At 35.5% G+C, this 14,942-nt stretch overlaps 2 protein-coding genes across 2 annotated transcripts in view; both read right to left on the bottom strand.

The window, feature by feature from the left end:
- Positions 1-7,354: 7,354 nt before the first annotated feature.
- On the bottom strand, positions 7,355-9,057 carry st6galnac2 (ST6 (alpha-N-acetyl-neuraminyl-2,3-beta-galactosyl-1,3)-N-acetylgalactosaminide alpha-2,6-sialyltransferase 2). The gene is made up of 5 exons (XM_016556141.1): positions 8,890-9,057; positions 8,687-8,790; positions 7,875-7,958; positions 7,687-7,776; positions 7,355-7,541 (listed from the first exon to the last, which is right to left on the bottom strand). Exons 1-5 carry the CDS (start codon positions 9,055-9,057, stop codon positions 7,355-7,357), a joined length of 633 nt encoding a protein of 210 aa, XP_016411627.1.
- Positions 9,058-11,158: 2,101 nt separating this feature from the next.
- LOC107743046 (uncharacterized) overlaps positions 11,159-14,942 on the bottom strand; it is an 11,459-nt gene continuing 7,675 nt past the window's right edge. Inside the window, exons 3-4 of the mRNA XM_016556155.1 lie at positions 11,851-12,198; positions 11,159-11,771 (exon numbers count right to left, since the gene is read on the bottom strand). Coding sequence (XP_016411641.1) covers positions 11,335-11,771; positions 11,851-12,198 — 785 coding nt within the window. The 3' untranslated portion in view covers positions 11,159-11,334. The remainder of the gene's footprint in view (positions 11,772-11,850; positions 12,199-14,942) is intronic.

Raw genomic sequence — 14,942 nt, 5'->3', positions numbered from 1 at the left:
GCAAACATTAATGCCTTGAATTTTATGCGAGCAGCTATTGGTAGCCAGTGCAAACTGATAAACAGAGGTGTGATGTGCGTTCTTTTTGGCTCATTAAAAATTTATCTTGCTGCCACGTTCTGGATTAATTCCACAAAATACTTACTTATATAGTCATATAGTGCCGTTCAAAAGTTTGATTTTAATGTTTTTAAAGACGTTTCTTATGCTCATCAAGGCTGCATTTATTTGATCAAAAATACAGGGAAAAAAGTAATTTTGTGAAATATTATTGCAATTTAGTTTTCTAAATTTAGTATTGCAAAATAGTTTTCTATTTTAATATACTTTAAAATATAATTTAGGCTATTCCTGTGAAGCAAAACTGAATTTTCAGCATCATTACTATAGTCTTCAGTGTCACATGATCCTTCAGAAATCATTCTAATATGCTGATTTATAATCAATGTTGGAAACAGTTGTGGTGCTTAATATTTTTGGGGACCTGTGGAATTTGTTTTAGGATTCTTTGATAAATAAACATTTAAAAGGAAGAGTGTTTATTCAAAATATAAATTTTGTGTTTGTACAATGTACAATACTATTCAAAAGTTTTGGGTCAGTAAATTATTTTTTTCTTTTTTTTAAGAAATTAATACTTTTATTCAGCAAAGATGTGTTAAATGGATAAAAAGTGATAGTAAAAACTTTGTAAAGACATTGTTAGAAAATATTTCTATTTTAAATAAATGCTGTTCTTTTTAACTTTTTATTCATCAAAGAAAAAAGTATCACAGGCTCCAAAAAATATTAAGCAGCACACTGTTTCAACATTGATAATAAATCAGTATATTAAAATGATTTCTGAAGGATCATGTGACACTGAAGACTGGAGTAATGGCTGATGAAAATTCAGCGCTGTGTCACAGAAATAAATTCTATTTTAAAGTATATTCAAATAGGAAACCAATATTAGAAAGTGCAATATTATTTCACAATATTACTGTTTTTTTCTGTATTTTTTATCAAATAAATACAGCCTTGATAAGCATAAGAGAATCCATTAAAAACATTAAAAATCTTACTGATCCCAAACTTTTGAAAGGTACTGTATGTATTTGTGTGATATAAAATGATAAATGAAAAATATTTTAAGAATATGGAAAGCACTGTTACATCAATGAGATCATCAATAAGGCAAACATTGACATGCTTACATCAATAGTGGCATAAAAGTGCTGCAATTGTTACCTTAAAGAGCAATTCTACATGATTTAACCTGCAAAAAATATTTTTATTTTGTTGATTCTGTAATGTTAAATAATGTACATTTATTTAATATTAGTTTAGAGATCAATTTAGTTAAGTTAATTTAGTTACTTTAAATATTCCCATTTTTAGGTTACTTTTTTTTTTGTACTGAGCAATAAAATTAGTGTGGAGAGCATCGGATAATTTGGTTTTGGGAGAATTTGATGCAAAATAATTGAGACATTAGCATACATATGTTTACATCCACCTATTTTTATGTGAATTGTGGGATATTGCGTATAAAACACTGGATGGAAATGCCAAGAGGCACATAAATTCAAAAAATGTGCATAAAAATTGAATCTGATCATTTTTTATTGATGCACATAAACATGCACATAAACTACAATGGAAGCCCATTTACTGAATAAATTCCTTGATACGCATCAAAAAATAGTGTGACTTTGCCTCAGCAGATCATGTGATTGGATATTTTGGATTGGATATGTTATTTTATGTTATTTTTATCAAATGTTATTTTAATCATTTTAAAAATGCCTGAGCCAAAGTTGGTCATCGAAGTGATTTAATCGCCTCCCATAACTGTCTCACAGAATTTTATTCCAAAACGCAAGATAACCTATCAGCTTTTGTTATCGCGCAAGTTTTTTATTTGGTAGCAAAAAAGAGCCGCAGGCTTCCCCGGTTGTAGCAACTTTCATTTTTATTATTGATACTTTGTCCCAGTTTCCCAGAAAGTGATGATTTGATTCTCTTGAATACATGGGATGGAAACAGTGCTTATTCTCAAACATTTTATGCAATATTCTAATTTTGTGCATAAGTTAAATTCACAGCTTCGGATGGAAACATAGCTACTGAGACCTTCAAGTTGATTTCACACTTTAGTATCCTGGCAAATGCGAGCATGGTTTGAGACACCGTTGAGAATCCTCTCGAGACTCTAAAGGAGACATGTGAAATTACTGGGGATTTTCTCAGGAGAAAAATCTGAGAAGCAGAAGACACGAGCAAAGGTCTCCATTTGCTCTTCATTTAATCTCATTGCTGTCTAGGAGAAAGAACTGATCTCATTTGCGATTAGTCTTTCCTTTGGGTTTATGGCTCCATTGCTCATCCCCAAAAACATGCATTCACTTGTTGCTGTGTAGTAACTCAAAACTAATGGAACTCAAAGTTTTTGTAACGTGCTGAGAATATGCTAACATAAAACTGTCTGAAGAAGTTCAACCATCCATGGGCTCATTTATATGCTTAAACTTGCATGTGCACACAAACACTGTGATCTAGAAGTCTCTTTCTTCAGCCAAAGATCAAAGTGCTTCCTGTCTCCTCTCAAATGAAGTCATCTGGAACAGGATAGTGAATATGGCTCTGACAAGTGCCTGAATGAGACTGTGTGCTGTGGAGAACCAGGTGAAAACTGGAGAATAAGGCTTGTGGTTCTGCATCCCTTCACCTGCTCCCACAAAGATAAGGGCGCGCGGTGATCAAAGGATCAGGGGCTGCTATCACCTTCCGGATATCCCACAAACAGATGTTGCACACCTGGGGCATGGTTAAATAAAGCAGTTAATGTCACTATCACAGTGATCACAAGCTAAAACACAGGGTAAAACCAGTACCTCGAAGTAAAAAACAGTTTATTTTCTTTTGAAGGTTTTTTTATAGAGTAAGATTCACCGCACAAAACAAAGGATATTTTTTAAACAAAATAAAGTGCCATCAAGTCCATCACTGTGACATACTTGGAAATATTTCTCCTCAAACTTTGTTGTTATTATTCACCCTCAAGTCATTCTAACCCTGTATTATTTTCTCTTTTTTTGTCTGTTAAACAAACGGGGATCCATAGGGCAAACTGTCCAAGTTTCTGTTTTCTATCCCAGGGAAGTAGATTTAAGATGTTTTAGCCTCTTTGAAAGAAGTCTCTTATGCTCACCAAGGCTGCATTTATTTGATCAAAAATACAGCCAAAACAGTAATTTTGTAAAATATTATCACAATTGAAAATAATTGATGTCTATTAGAATATATTTTAAAATATAATTCATTCCTGAGACAACACTGGTGTCTTTTGAAAATAAATCCACATGAAGGAACAGGCAGGAGAAACACAGGAGATAAACACCAACATTAATACCGGAATGTTTGCTCGGTAAAAACTACACTGTTCTCAGTGGTGTGCGGTGGGGTTTTTTTTTTTAAATGATGATGCAAAGTTCCCACAATTGTATTATTTTTATTATTATACGTTTTTATGTATCAGTTGCCAGAGTTCGTGCCAGGAGTAACGATCGTATGTCGCCGTTTCTGCTGTAAACTACACTGTTTTTTTTATTTTTATAAAAAAGCAGATGCGATCAGAATATGAACCCAATAAGCTAAATTGCATAAGCATTTTCCCATAAAGAACATACACACACATAAGGAGTGCCAACTGCCGCTAGCCAATAGCCTACTGTAGCCTATATACGCACACACGCGCGCACACACACAAACATTTATTTAGCCTATTTATTTAATGTAAAACTTTAGTTATTAACTAGTTGTTTGCATATTACTATATTAGCTGTTTATTAGTAGGCTACTCATAAAGCACATACTAATGCCTTATTATGCGTGACCATATATTCTTACCCAATACCTGAACAGTAATTATTAACAGTCTATTGAGGCAAAAGTCAATAGTTAGTTAATAGTGAGAATTGGACCCAAAACTAAAGTGTGACCATATGTATGTATGTATGTATGTATGTTTATATATATATATATATATATATACATAATCATCAGACCATTTTGATTGAGACACCTAAGTTTTTATTGATTTTTTATTACTTTTTATCATTGATTGATTTTTTTATTTATCATCCTGAAGGATGACTCATTCTTCCTCAAATCAGGCAAAGATTTTGTACTTTGTTTTATCAACCATTTCTGTGCAGAACACCTCATAATCTTTTTTTTTTTCTCCAAATACAAAAGTGAACATCTCGGCTGGAGAACTTTCTGCCCAAGCAGTTTTGTGTAGGGATTTAATTTGGTGCTCATATGCTTGTTGGTATGTAGTATGCATCATCAATTATTTATAAAAAAATAAAATAAAAAAAAATCAATTTCAATTTCACGGGATGCGGATCCATCACTCATGTTGCACCTCGGTGTCGGACAAACAGAAGAAGTGAGGGCTATTTAACAGCAGCGGTCACAGTGATGATGAGGCGAGCTCCAGTGATCGCGGCCGCGCCTCTTGTTTCTCATGCCCACTCCGTGTGTCTGCTGGGCGGCGATCAAACGGGCAGGGCAGCGCTTTTCACGAGCGGAGATCGCTACTAGACGAATCATGTCATTTGTTTTTTGTTTTTTTTAATCTCTGTTCTTTTGTCGTAAGTTATGCTATTACTCCATTAATTTAAACTAGCATAGGCTATACTGTATATCCAGCGCTCCCCGAACGCAGTCTCTGGCTTTTTGCCAGTCAAGCGCAAGCACGCAGGGACGCGTCTAGAGTAATAACGACTCTGATCTGATCATTAAGTCTTTCCGAGTCACAGGGCTCAAGTCCAAGTCAAGTCTCGAGTCATTGCTGTCAAAGTCTAAGTCGAGTCTCAAGTCTTCTTTAATTATGTCGAGTCGAGTCGCAAGTCATCAAATTTGGGACTCGAGTCCTAGTCAAGTCTCGAGTCATGTGACTCGAGTCCACACCCCTGATATTTGGTGTATATACTAATGTTACAATTAATGCCTCAACTTGTAGAGCATTTACAGCACATGACATAAATGATATTTTCTAACAATTAATGCTTTCTATAAATATTATAAATATATTACTGCTGTTTTTCATTATAAAATAACAGTAAAAATTGTTTGCAACAAAACTTACGAAAATTGCACATGGTTTTGTAACAAATAAAAAAGGTTATTACTGTTAAAACATTTTGCTACACTCACCATAGTTTAAGCATGCTATTTGTAGTAAAACCGTGGTTATTAAAATTGTAAATTAAAGAAAACATTTCATTTCTCTGTGATCCCACATTTGCCCATTTTCATTTTTGTAGTTATTACAAAAATTCTATACTTAATTGAACTGCCACACAAGTTGCAGCAAAATGTGCAAACAACGCAAGTATTACAAAATGTGACATTAAAAAGTGTAAAAGTCACTAGTTTTTATGTATGTAAAAATACAAAATATACTTGTATTTGGCCTTTTTTATGTATTGTTTATTTAACTAGGAAAATGTGACAACAGTAAGTGTAACAGGGACATAAATTTAAAAAACATGTGTGTGTGTATATATATATATATATATATATATATATACACACACACACACATAGGCCTACATAAATACATACATATAGAAGTAATAACGTACTACATACCAGGAAATCCCTAATATGGACAAAAGCGTCCAGCTATCACTGTATGATCTGAATAAAAGGCAGAAACCTTTGGAAACGTGAAGACATTAAACAAATGAATGCGACAATATATGGTTTATTTGTGCTTTTTAAAATCATCTCCAGGAAAAAGTGTAAAAGTCACTAGTTTTTACAAAGTAACTGTCCAACAGCGACACCCGCTGGTAAAGCTAAAAAGAACAGCTGAACATCAGTTGACAAATAAAATATATTGTTTATATTGTTACTGTCTTTTGTTATTATTTTGGAATAAATATGAAAATACGTAAAAACACTAACTTGATGAGATTTATTGGTTTTGATAAACAGAATATTACATAGTGTAAAAATACAAAATATACTTGTATTTGGCCTTTTTTATGTATTGTTTATTTAACTAGGAAAATGTGACAACAGTAAGTGTAACAGGGACATAAATTTAAAAAACATGTGTGTGTGTATATATATATATATATATATATAGTATCTGATTTCTTAGCCAATTAAAAGAAATAAATAAGAGAAAAAATAAAGTTTCCTATATTCAGTATATATATAGGGTATGAATACTTTTGCAAGGCACTGTGTGTGTGCATGCCTTATATACTGTATATATATATATATATATGCGCACCTGTGCGTATATACTGTCTATACAGCTAAGCACTCCTTGTGTATGTTCTTTATGGGAAAATGCTTATGCAATTTAGCTTATTGGGTTCATATTCTAGTCGCATCTGCTTGCTGGTATATAATATAACATTTTTTATAAAAAAAAAAAAAAACAGTGTAGTTTATAGCAGAAACGGCGACAAACGATAGTGACTGGCACGAACTCTGGCAGCTGATACATAAAAATGTATAATAATACCTGCGACCAGGATTTGCGCTTGCTCTCTCTCGCAATCAGGGAGAAACAGAACAGGTGTAGAGCTAATTAACAACCAAGGAAACAGATTAACAAAGGAACTCAAGGAACCGTGAACACAGAAACAGAACCAAAACAGAACATAAACATGACAATATCTAGCTGTCTCAGCTCTACTGAGTTAGGAAGTATTTTATCCCATTAACATTTCAGTGTATTAAGGTTTTAACGACAGCACTTTAAAATAAATTCTAAATGTATTCATATCTGATCCGCTGCCCTTGCAGATAGAGCTAGGTTAAACTGCATGGCTATGGCATGCTATTTTGTTGTTCTACATTATTTAGCTTAATGGACGTATATACAGACTGAATAGGAGAGGACCTAGGATTGAACCTTGGGGGACACCATGTCATTGCGGTCCATTTAAAGTCACCTGTGTTCACACAGAATTCCTTGCCTTCTAGATATGGCCAAAAGAGACAAACCCAGTTTTCCAGTTTGTCTAAGAGTATATTGTGATTGAGAGTACAGCACTAAATATCAGTCAAATCAGCACTGATATTTTACCTTACTCATTATTTAGTTGAATAGAAGCATGGTCTCTGTGCTGTAATGTGATGGGAAACCAGATCGCAAATTCTCCAAGTAACACTTTGAGTTAAATAATTTATTTAGCTTATTAAAAATAACATTCTCAATGATCTCGCCTATAAAGGTTGCAGGAGAATAAGGGCGCACCAGAACAAAATACTGCTTTGGCAATTTCATTATGCAGTCTTGTTACTTGTTTTTTCAGATGTCCCAAGATTCACTGAAGTTATATCATGTCCTTTTTTGCCTCTGATATAGCCACAAGACTTTTTGAGAGTGCAGCTGCTTCCACAGACGTCCCTCCATCTCCATGTCATGGTTAGCATAGAAGACCAGCGGCTTCATCACCTTGTCATAGTAATGGTCTGAGAAGTCTTTGTAATTTTCTGTGATAAAGTCATATGCAGAGACCTGAGGGAAGAGCCAGCAAGCACTACATTAATTTGACGAAACCTGGACCAGTAGGTTTCAGGGCCATTCTAACAATAAATAAAAAGCTTTTATAAATAAGAATTTCAAATGCTGTTTTATTGATAAAAACATTGGAGGTTTGTTGACCTGGTCACAAGTGTAAAGCAATCAAAAGCATCAGTGCACCCATGCTGGGCATGTTCAAATCTCTATATTGCTCCAGCTGTGGAGATTTTAGGAACCTGTTAATCAATAATACCATGGCATTACATTAATTAAGAGAGAAGGAAAAAATGTGACAAAATTATATGTAGTCTAATGTGTAGGAAATTGTTCTCACCTTTGAGTCACATATTGAATGAAGGATGGATGGATCATCTTGAACTGATGTGTTTCAGTATTATATCCAAAAAGTTCTGAGGGCCTGTTTTAATAATCAAATAAACTCAGCAGTTAGTTCGTATGTAAAGGACATAAGCTAATATTGAAATAAAAACATAAAATAAAACTGATAGAATGCCTTTTAGAATTCCAAATGAATTCAAGTAGCAAAAATAACTGTTTAAATTTAAGGAAGCAAAATAAAAATGGAATAAAATGTAAAGAAATTCATAACACATTTCATTGTTCAATATTATTTACATATAAACAAATTATCATAATTTATATAGCCAATTTTCCATAAACATAAATCATTAATATTTGAACTGAAGTGTATGGCTCCCAATTATACAGAGTGAATTCAGGTACATTTGGCCACTTATTGCCTTTATTTTCAACATCGACAGTGAATTCAGCATAGTGATTGTTATTTCTATATTTTAATCACTTTGGAGCATGAGCTTGTATTATAAGTATAATCATTTCTCACATATTTTACACAACAATGAATGACCTATATGTTCTGATATTACTGGATGTAGTAGGCTATCTGTTATATACACATTTATTATTAGTATATATGGTTAGCTCAATATATTAAGTAATAATCAGTAATCACTTTTGGTCAACGTTAATTGCTTTAGGAAACCTGGCCAATTCAAAATTCATGAACTGAAAAAGGAGGAAATGATTACAATAATAATAAGAATTTATTGTAACCTGTTATGTGAAGTAAATATCAACGTGTAGGAATCTTATTGTTAAACCTACCTGTCACCTTTATCAGGTCCCGAGGGTACAGACACACCCTGGATGGCAGCTGCCAGCATCACATAGTCTGGAGTTTCGGCAGGGATAAAAATATACCCAGTGCCCTGCGACGCCAAAGACTTCACTGTAGGCCAGCAGATGGCAACAAATGACAACTGAGAACTTATAATAATTCCTAAATTGTGAATGAGAGGGTCAATTACCGGATCACGTGGCACTTTGTCGAAGCCGTCTTGGTAATAACCAATTAATGAGTTCTTGAGAGAGTTGGTGGTGAAGCCGTAGAAAGACGTCTTTGTCCCAACATCATCCTCAAACCCTTGGATTATTGCCCCATTTACCCTATAAATAATGATCATTATTATTAGCATCATGGTTGTGCTGTCATATGTAAGAATTTTCATGTAACAAGCACTTTTTTATTGCCAGGGTACAGAACGGGTGGTAACAAAACCTCCCACAACTTCCTAAACTTGTCTATGAAAGCCTGTAGACCAGGGCTATTCAGTTAGCTTCATTTGAGGGCCGGATTACTGAATTGAAAATTTGATGTGAACCAAGGGGGTGGGGGCCTATAAAATGAGAAATTAAATTGAAATGCACATTGAGCAGTAAAATGAACTGATATTAACAACAGTAACTATAAAAAGGTATGATTTTATAGGCTTAAATCAAAGTATTCTGACCAGTGTTGGGGTAACGCATTATGTAACATGAGTTAGGTAATCAGATTACTTTTTCAAGTAACTAGTAAAGTAACCCATTACTTGTAAATTTACAACAAAATATCTGAATTACTTTTTCAAATAAGGAACGCAAGTTACTTTGTTTTCCCATTTATTCACTGGCACCTCTCCTCTCTCTGTGTTGAGACAAATCAGGAGTGAGGTGCAGAGGCTTCAGCCTGAGGCTTATTAATTTCACTTTTGGTGTTAAAGGCAGTGGTCAAAAATAATGATATTTTGGGTTTTTGTTATTAAAAGACAAATAAGCAAGCACAGCCCAGGTGACAAAAAGTAACGCAAAAGTTTTGCATAAGGCATTACTTTCTGTAAAAACCATCTAAGTAACGCAATTAGTTACTTTTACTTGGAGTAACGCAATATTGTAATGCATTACTTTTAAAATGAACTTTCCCCAAAACTGATTCTGAGGTTGAGAACCACACGTAAAACCATGCATGGCTCCGCACTATCGTGCTTAAATGTAACTATGATTATGGTTACGGTAAACTATATTTGTTTTAAAAACAGTAGTCTAAACACAGGTGGAAAACTACACACACACACACACTATACAAACAAATGTTCTATAAACAAAGGCATAAAGAAAAATATAGAAAAACTCAGAAAATCTGGCCACTTAAAAAACACTATATGCCAAAAAGTATGACAAATACACCCTTCTGATTTATGGTTTTGGCTATTCCAGTAACTGCAGTGAAAACCAATCTTAATGCAACACCCTACAATGACATTCCACGGTTTTGATGACGCGATTCTATTATTACAGTACATACTACACATACTTCTGGAGTGCGCTAAACAGTAGCGATAAGAAACAGGCAGGTTTGAAACGTTGTGCTGCTGTGAACCCATCTGAGCTCTTTGAGCACATGGCTTATTTTATTGGAAGTCCACAGTGTTGACAGCACTTTGATTTATTGAGTGATAAAAAGGGATATAGGCCTACAAACTCCACCCTGTATGTCAATAAAATGAAAGAAATTTAAACTTGGCTTTATGTAATGTCCAGATTTCTGTTCTGGAAATGTATGCAAATTTGTTTATATTTAATTAGATAATGTGTCATTTGCATATTTAAGAAGCATATTTCCGAAAACTTGAAATACAAAATTGTCTAAACGTACTGCGATTAATCAAGTGGGGGATTAATGGCGATTAATTAATCAATCAGATCATTCTTTTGTCAGACTCCTTATGCATACAAAAATTTCCCTGGATTATTATAATTAATGACAGAAAGAAGGTTTGGAAATTATAAAAGGGTGTAACAATAGTCATGTCACGATTCAGTTCAATATACAATACTGCTACTCTCACCATACGTAAAATGGTTTGTTTGTTAAACAGTGAACAAAGTCCTGTTCATTAAAATGTTAAATTTGGTGTTTCATCAGAAATGGACTTAAATATGTTTGGACTTCTGCCCCATCACAGGGCATTGGTGACACCAGAAAAGAAATATGCATGATTCTGCTTAGCTAAAAATACAGAATTATGTACTCTGTCTCTGACTACATACATTTGAAAAAAGTTAGAAATATTGTCATTTATGAAATAATGTTATATTTTACTAATAATTAATAAACATGGAAGGTCAAATGTGTGACCATCTAGGTTTACTATATTTAATGCACCATTTATGGTTTAAGTTTTAGAAATTTCAGTACAACACAAGATCAGGAATAAAGCATAAATCACTGCGACATCTTTTAGGGGCCATTTTGAAACTATTTATTTAAAAACGACTAAAATAACACAGGAAAGTGATACAATAAACAAGCATGCACAACATAAAAAAAAAAAAATCACTCGTCAATACAAGTACTGTATATCAAAAAAGGAAAAGCTGTTTAGCAAAAGTAGGCTTGAATGCAAATCAGTATGCTACAATAAACAGACCCCTCATTTTCTAGTAATCAACGCTCGATGCAAGTCCAACGCTAACCTTTGAATGACGCTCATTTTTTCATTCATAAGAGAGATTGCATCTAATGCTAGTCTTCCATCCGCTCGCATTTTACGGACTTCATTAGCCAACTCTCTGGTATCCCTTTGCATTGCATCAAGTCTATTTATCACCTCAGCGAAATCAGCTCTGCTCCGCTCCATACTCAAACGAAGCATCTTTGCGATGGATTGATAACCAGCTGCCACTTCAATTCGGATGAGACGTAAAAAGTCGCTCTGGGTGAGATTGACAGAACTACTATTGCCGGGTTGTCGAACAGCACGTTGGCGTTGGGTGTTGCGGCTGGACTTTGATAACTCATAAGCCTCACAAGCAGCCATTTCACCATTGATCCACAGCTCGGCACATCTCGCGTCGTAGTCTGGTAGAACTGTGAAATGGAAGATTCATTTGTATTGGCAGCATGCAATCATTTAAATACACAATCATTACGGATGATTATTACATACATTCTTTCCTGCTATCTTCCGATGTTCTCAAACGCCGTTTCACAGGAACATCAGAGCGGTCTTCTGATTCTCTCGCCCGCTTTTCCCCACATCTCAAGGTGGATGCGTTGCATTCGTCAGACTTGTGCTCAAGACTCTGGGTTGTTGTTGTCTGGGTCTCTGCTACACCTCGGTCACAAAGCTCAGACCCACTGTTACTGGCACTCAAAGGTACCGATACCTCCGTTATTAAGTTATCTGGGGCTGCTGTTTTATCAGGTGCGCATGACGATGAGGCACCTGATGGTGTAACAAGCTGACCTTGAGTTGTATTCTCTTCGCCATTTGTTAGAAGACGAGCCTTGTCAACTGAAAACAGAAAAAGCCTCTTGTTTAGCATATTGTGTAGCCTACTAAAACAGCTTAACCCTCATAACACTTTCAAAATCTGTAGGCCTACACGATTTTCACATTTTGGGTCGTTGTTTAACAAAACAGTCATAACCTAATTTTTTCAACAAAAACCATATTGTATCTGATCAGCAACTTTCACTGATGAGTGAATGTGAAACATCTTGAAGTTTTGAATGTTACCTTATTACTAGGCTACTGCAATTACCCCTTTTTGATTAATTAAAAAATTAGAGATCTTATTTGAAATTTCAGTTACACTTTATTTTAAGGTGTTCTTGTCACAGTGTAATTACATTTAAGTACCGCGTAATATTAATTAACTACATGTAGGCTTACTATAGGCCTATGTTTAGGGTTTGGCTTAGGGTTACTTGCATGTAATTATGCATAATTAATTTTTATTATAAAAGTACATGTAACAAGGACACCTTAAAATGAAGTGTTACTGAAATTTATAAGAACATATAATCTGAGAATTACCAGTATTACACCGTGTCCTAACTACACGCGACGTGACGTCGCGACACGCGACAAAATCTTTTCCATGTTAAGCCCCGTTCACACCGCCAGCGACACAGCGACAGAGCGACATAATCCCATTCATTTTCAATGGAGAGCTGGCGACTTCCGGCGACAGTGACTGTTGGCGACGGAATGTGGGCGTGTCAAGCGATGCGAGTCAAGCGACAAAAGTTCAGAATTCTTCAACTTTATGCAAATAAGCAGCCAATTTCGCGAGCGACAACCAATGGGATTGAAGTCAGTGGAGAGCACGTGATTCATCTGCTGTAGTGGAGTGTTACGGGGTAACTAGGCAACCAGTAGTAATCCCATTCATTGTCAATGGAGAGCTGGCGACTTCCGGCGACAGTGACTGTTGGCGACGGAATGTGGGCGTGTCAAGCGATGCGAGTCAAGCGACAAAAGTTCAGAATTCTTCAACTTTATGCAAATAAGCAGCCAATTTCGCGAGCGACAACCAATGGGATTGAAGTTCATTTCAATGGAGAGCTGGCGATTTCTGGCGACACGAGCGACAGTCGCCAACGATGCGACGCGACAGTCCAGTCCAGCGACGTGACAAAGTTCAGAATCCTTCAACTTTATGCAAATGAAGAGCGACTTTCGGGAGCGACAGCCTATAGGAAAGAAGACGGTAGAGCTCATGTGATCGTTCTCCTCTCAGCGCCGTAGATAAACATGCGTATGGAAGAAATGGAAGAAAGTAGGCTCTGTTTTTCATTCATTTTTGTTTGTATGTACGGATTTAATTTAGATTTAGACTATAGTTAGTCTTTTGCCTCCAAAATGTTTATACTTAGCGGCAAGAAACCTGATTCGCTGTCAAGGCAACCAGTATTGAGAACGCCCACTAGCAACCACATCGCCAGCCCCTGGCGACATGCAGTCGCAGACAAAAGTCGCTGCTAGTGTGAACGGGACTTTAATCAGAGTTTTTGTCCTAACTAGCCAAGCGACGGCGACACGCGAAATTTCTAACTTAGAAACGGTTTCTATTTCCGCGACGTCGTGGCTGGAACAACAACATACAAACTACATATAATTTCAGGTGATTATGTGCCTTATTCAAAGTTAAACGTGTCTAATATGAGTTTAAATATCATTTTGCTTGACCTTATAGCCATACTGAAAGCAACAACAGATCTTGAAAATAAATTAAAGCAAATATGTCCATTAAAACTGTGAATTCACTGCGAACCGAGTGTATTCCATGACAAAGATTTTATCAGTCACTCAGTATGTACATTTAATGATGTTAAAAAGGTTTAATATTTATGAATTAGATTATAAATGTATCCATTTCGTTGCGAGAGCAGTGCGCTTCCAGAGAGAGCCCGCCCACGCACGCTTTTGATTCTGTCGCGTGGCGTCTGGTGTGGACAGGGGCGCTGCTAGCAATTTTGGGCCCTATGAAAGAATATGAGGTTGGGCCCCCTACCGCACCAAACATACACTATATTGCCCAATGAATTCTTCTATAGCTATCTAAACATCCCTATGAAGTACAGTTTGCACAATACACTTGTGTGTGACTGTAAGGGGTGCCGCTAGCAATTTTGGGCCCTATGAAAGAATATGAGGTTGGGCCCCCTACCGCACCAAACATACACTATATTGCACTCAATAAAACAAAACAAAAAAACTCATCACCAAACACCAATGACTTGTACATATGCGTACAATCATTTTAGACACTTCCAAATCTGTGGCAAAAAAGATGGAAATACAATTTTTAAATACATGAATTATGTTTCCATCTTAGATTCCACAGTTTTGGAAGTGCCTTTTTCTGTTCTAAAGAAGGGGGTGTCCCAATACATTTGTCCATATGTATGTACAAGTCACAGTGTTTGGTGATGAGTTTTTGGCTCAAGATCTGCATTTTAAGTCACACCAAAGGTGTTCAGCTGGGATTAGGACTTGGCTTTATGCAGACCAGTCAAGTTCTTCCACACTGACTGAATCAATCTTTTTTTTTTTTTTTTCCTTATAGGCATTGTTGTGTTAGAATAGAAAAGGGTCCTGTTCAAACTATTGGTATAAAATTAGAAGCACACAATTCCCTAGAATAGCATTATATGCTTAAACATTAAGATTTGTACTCATGGAAATTACTAAAGTAGTCAAACCTGTTCATTAGAAGGGGGTGTCCCAATACTTTGGGCAATATAGTGTAT

This window comes from Sinocyclocheilus rhinocerous, unplaced genomic scaffold (genome assembly GCF_001515625.1).
Source record: "Sinocyclocheilus rhinocerous isolate Xijiao unplaced genomic scaffold, SAMN03320098_v1.1 scaffold647, whole genome shotgun sequence".
Classification (NCBI taxonomy): domain Eukaryota; kingdom Metazoa; phylum Chordata; class Actinopteri; order Cypriniformes; family Cyprinidae; genus Sinocyclocheilus; species Sinocyclocheilus rhinocerous.
Note: the sequence above shows the minus strand (reverse complement) of the source record. Positions and strands in the feature narration are given on the sequence as shown.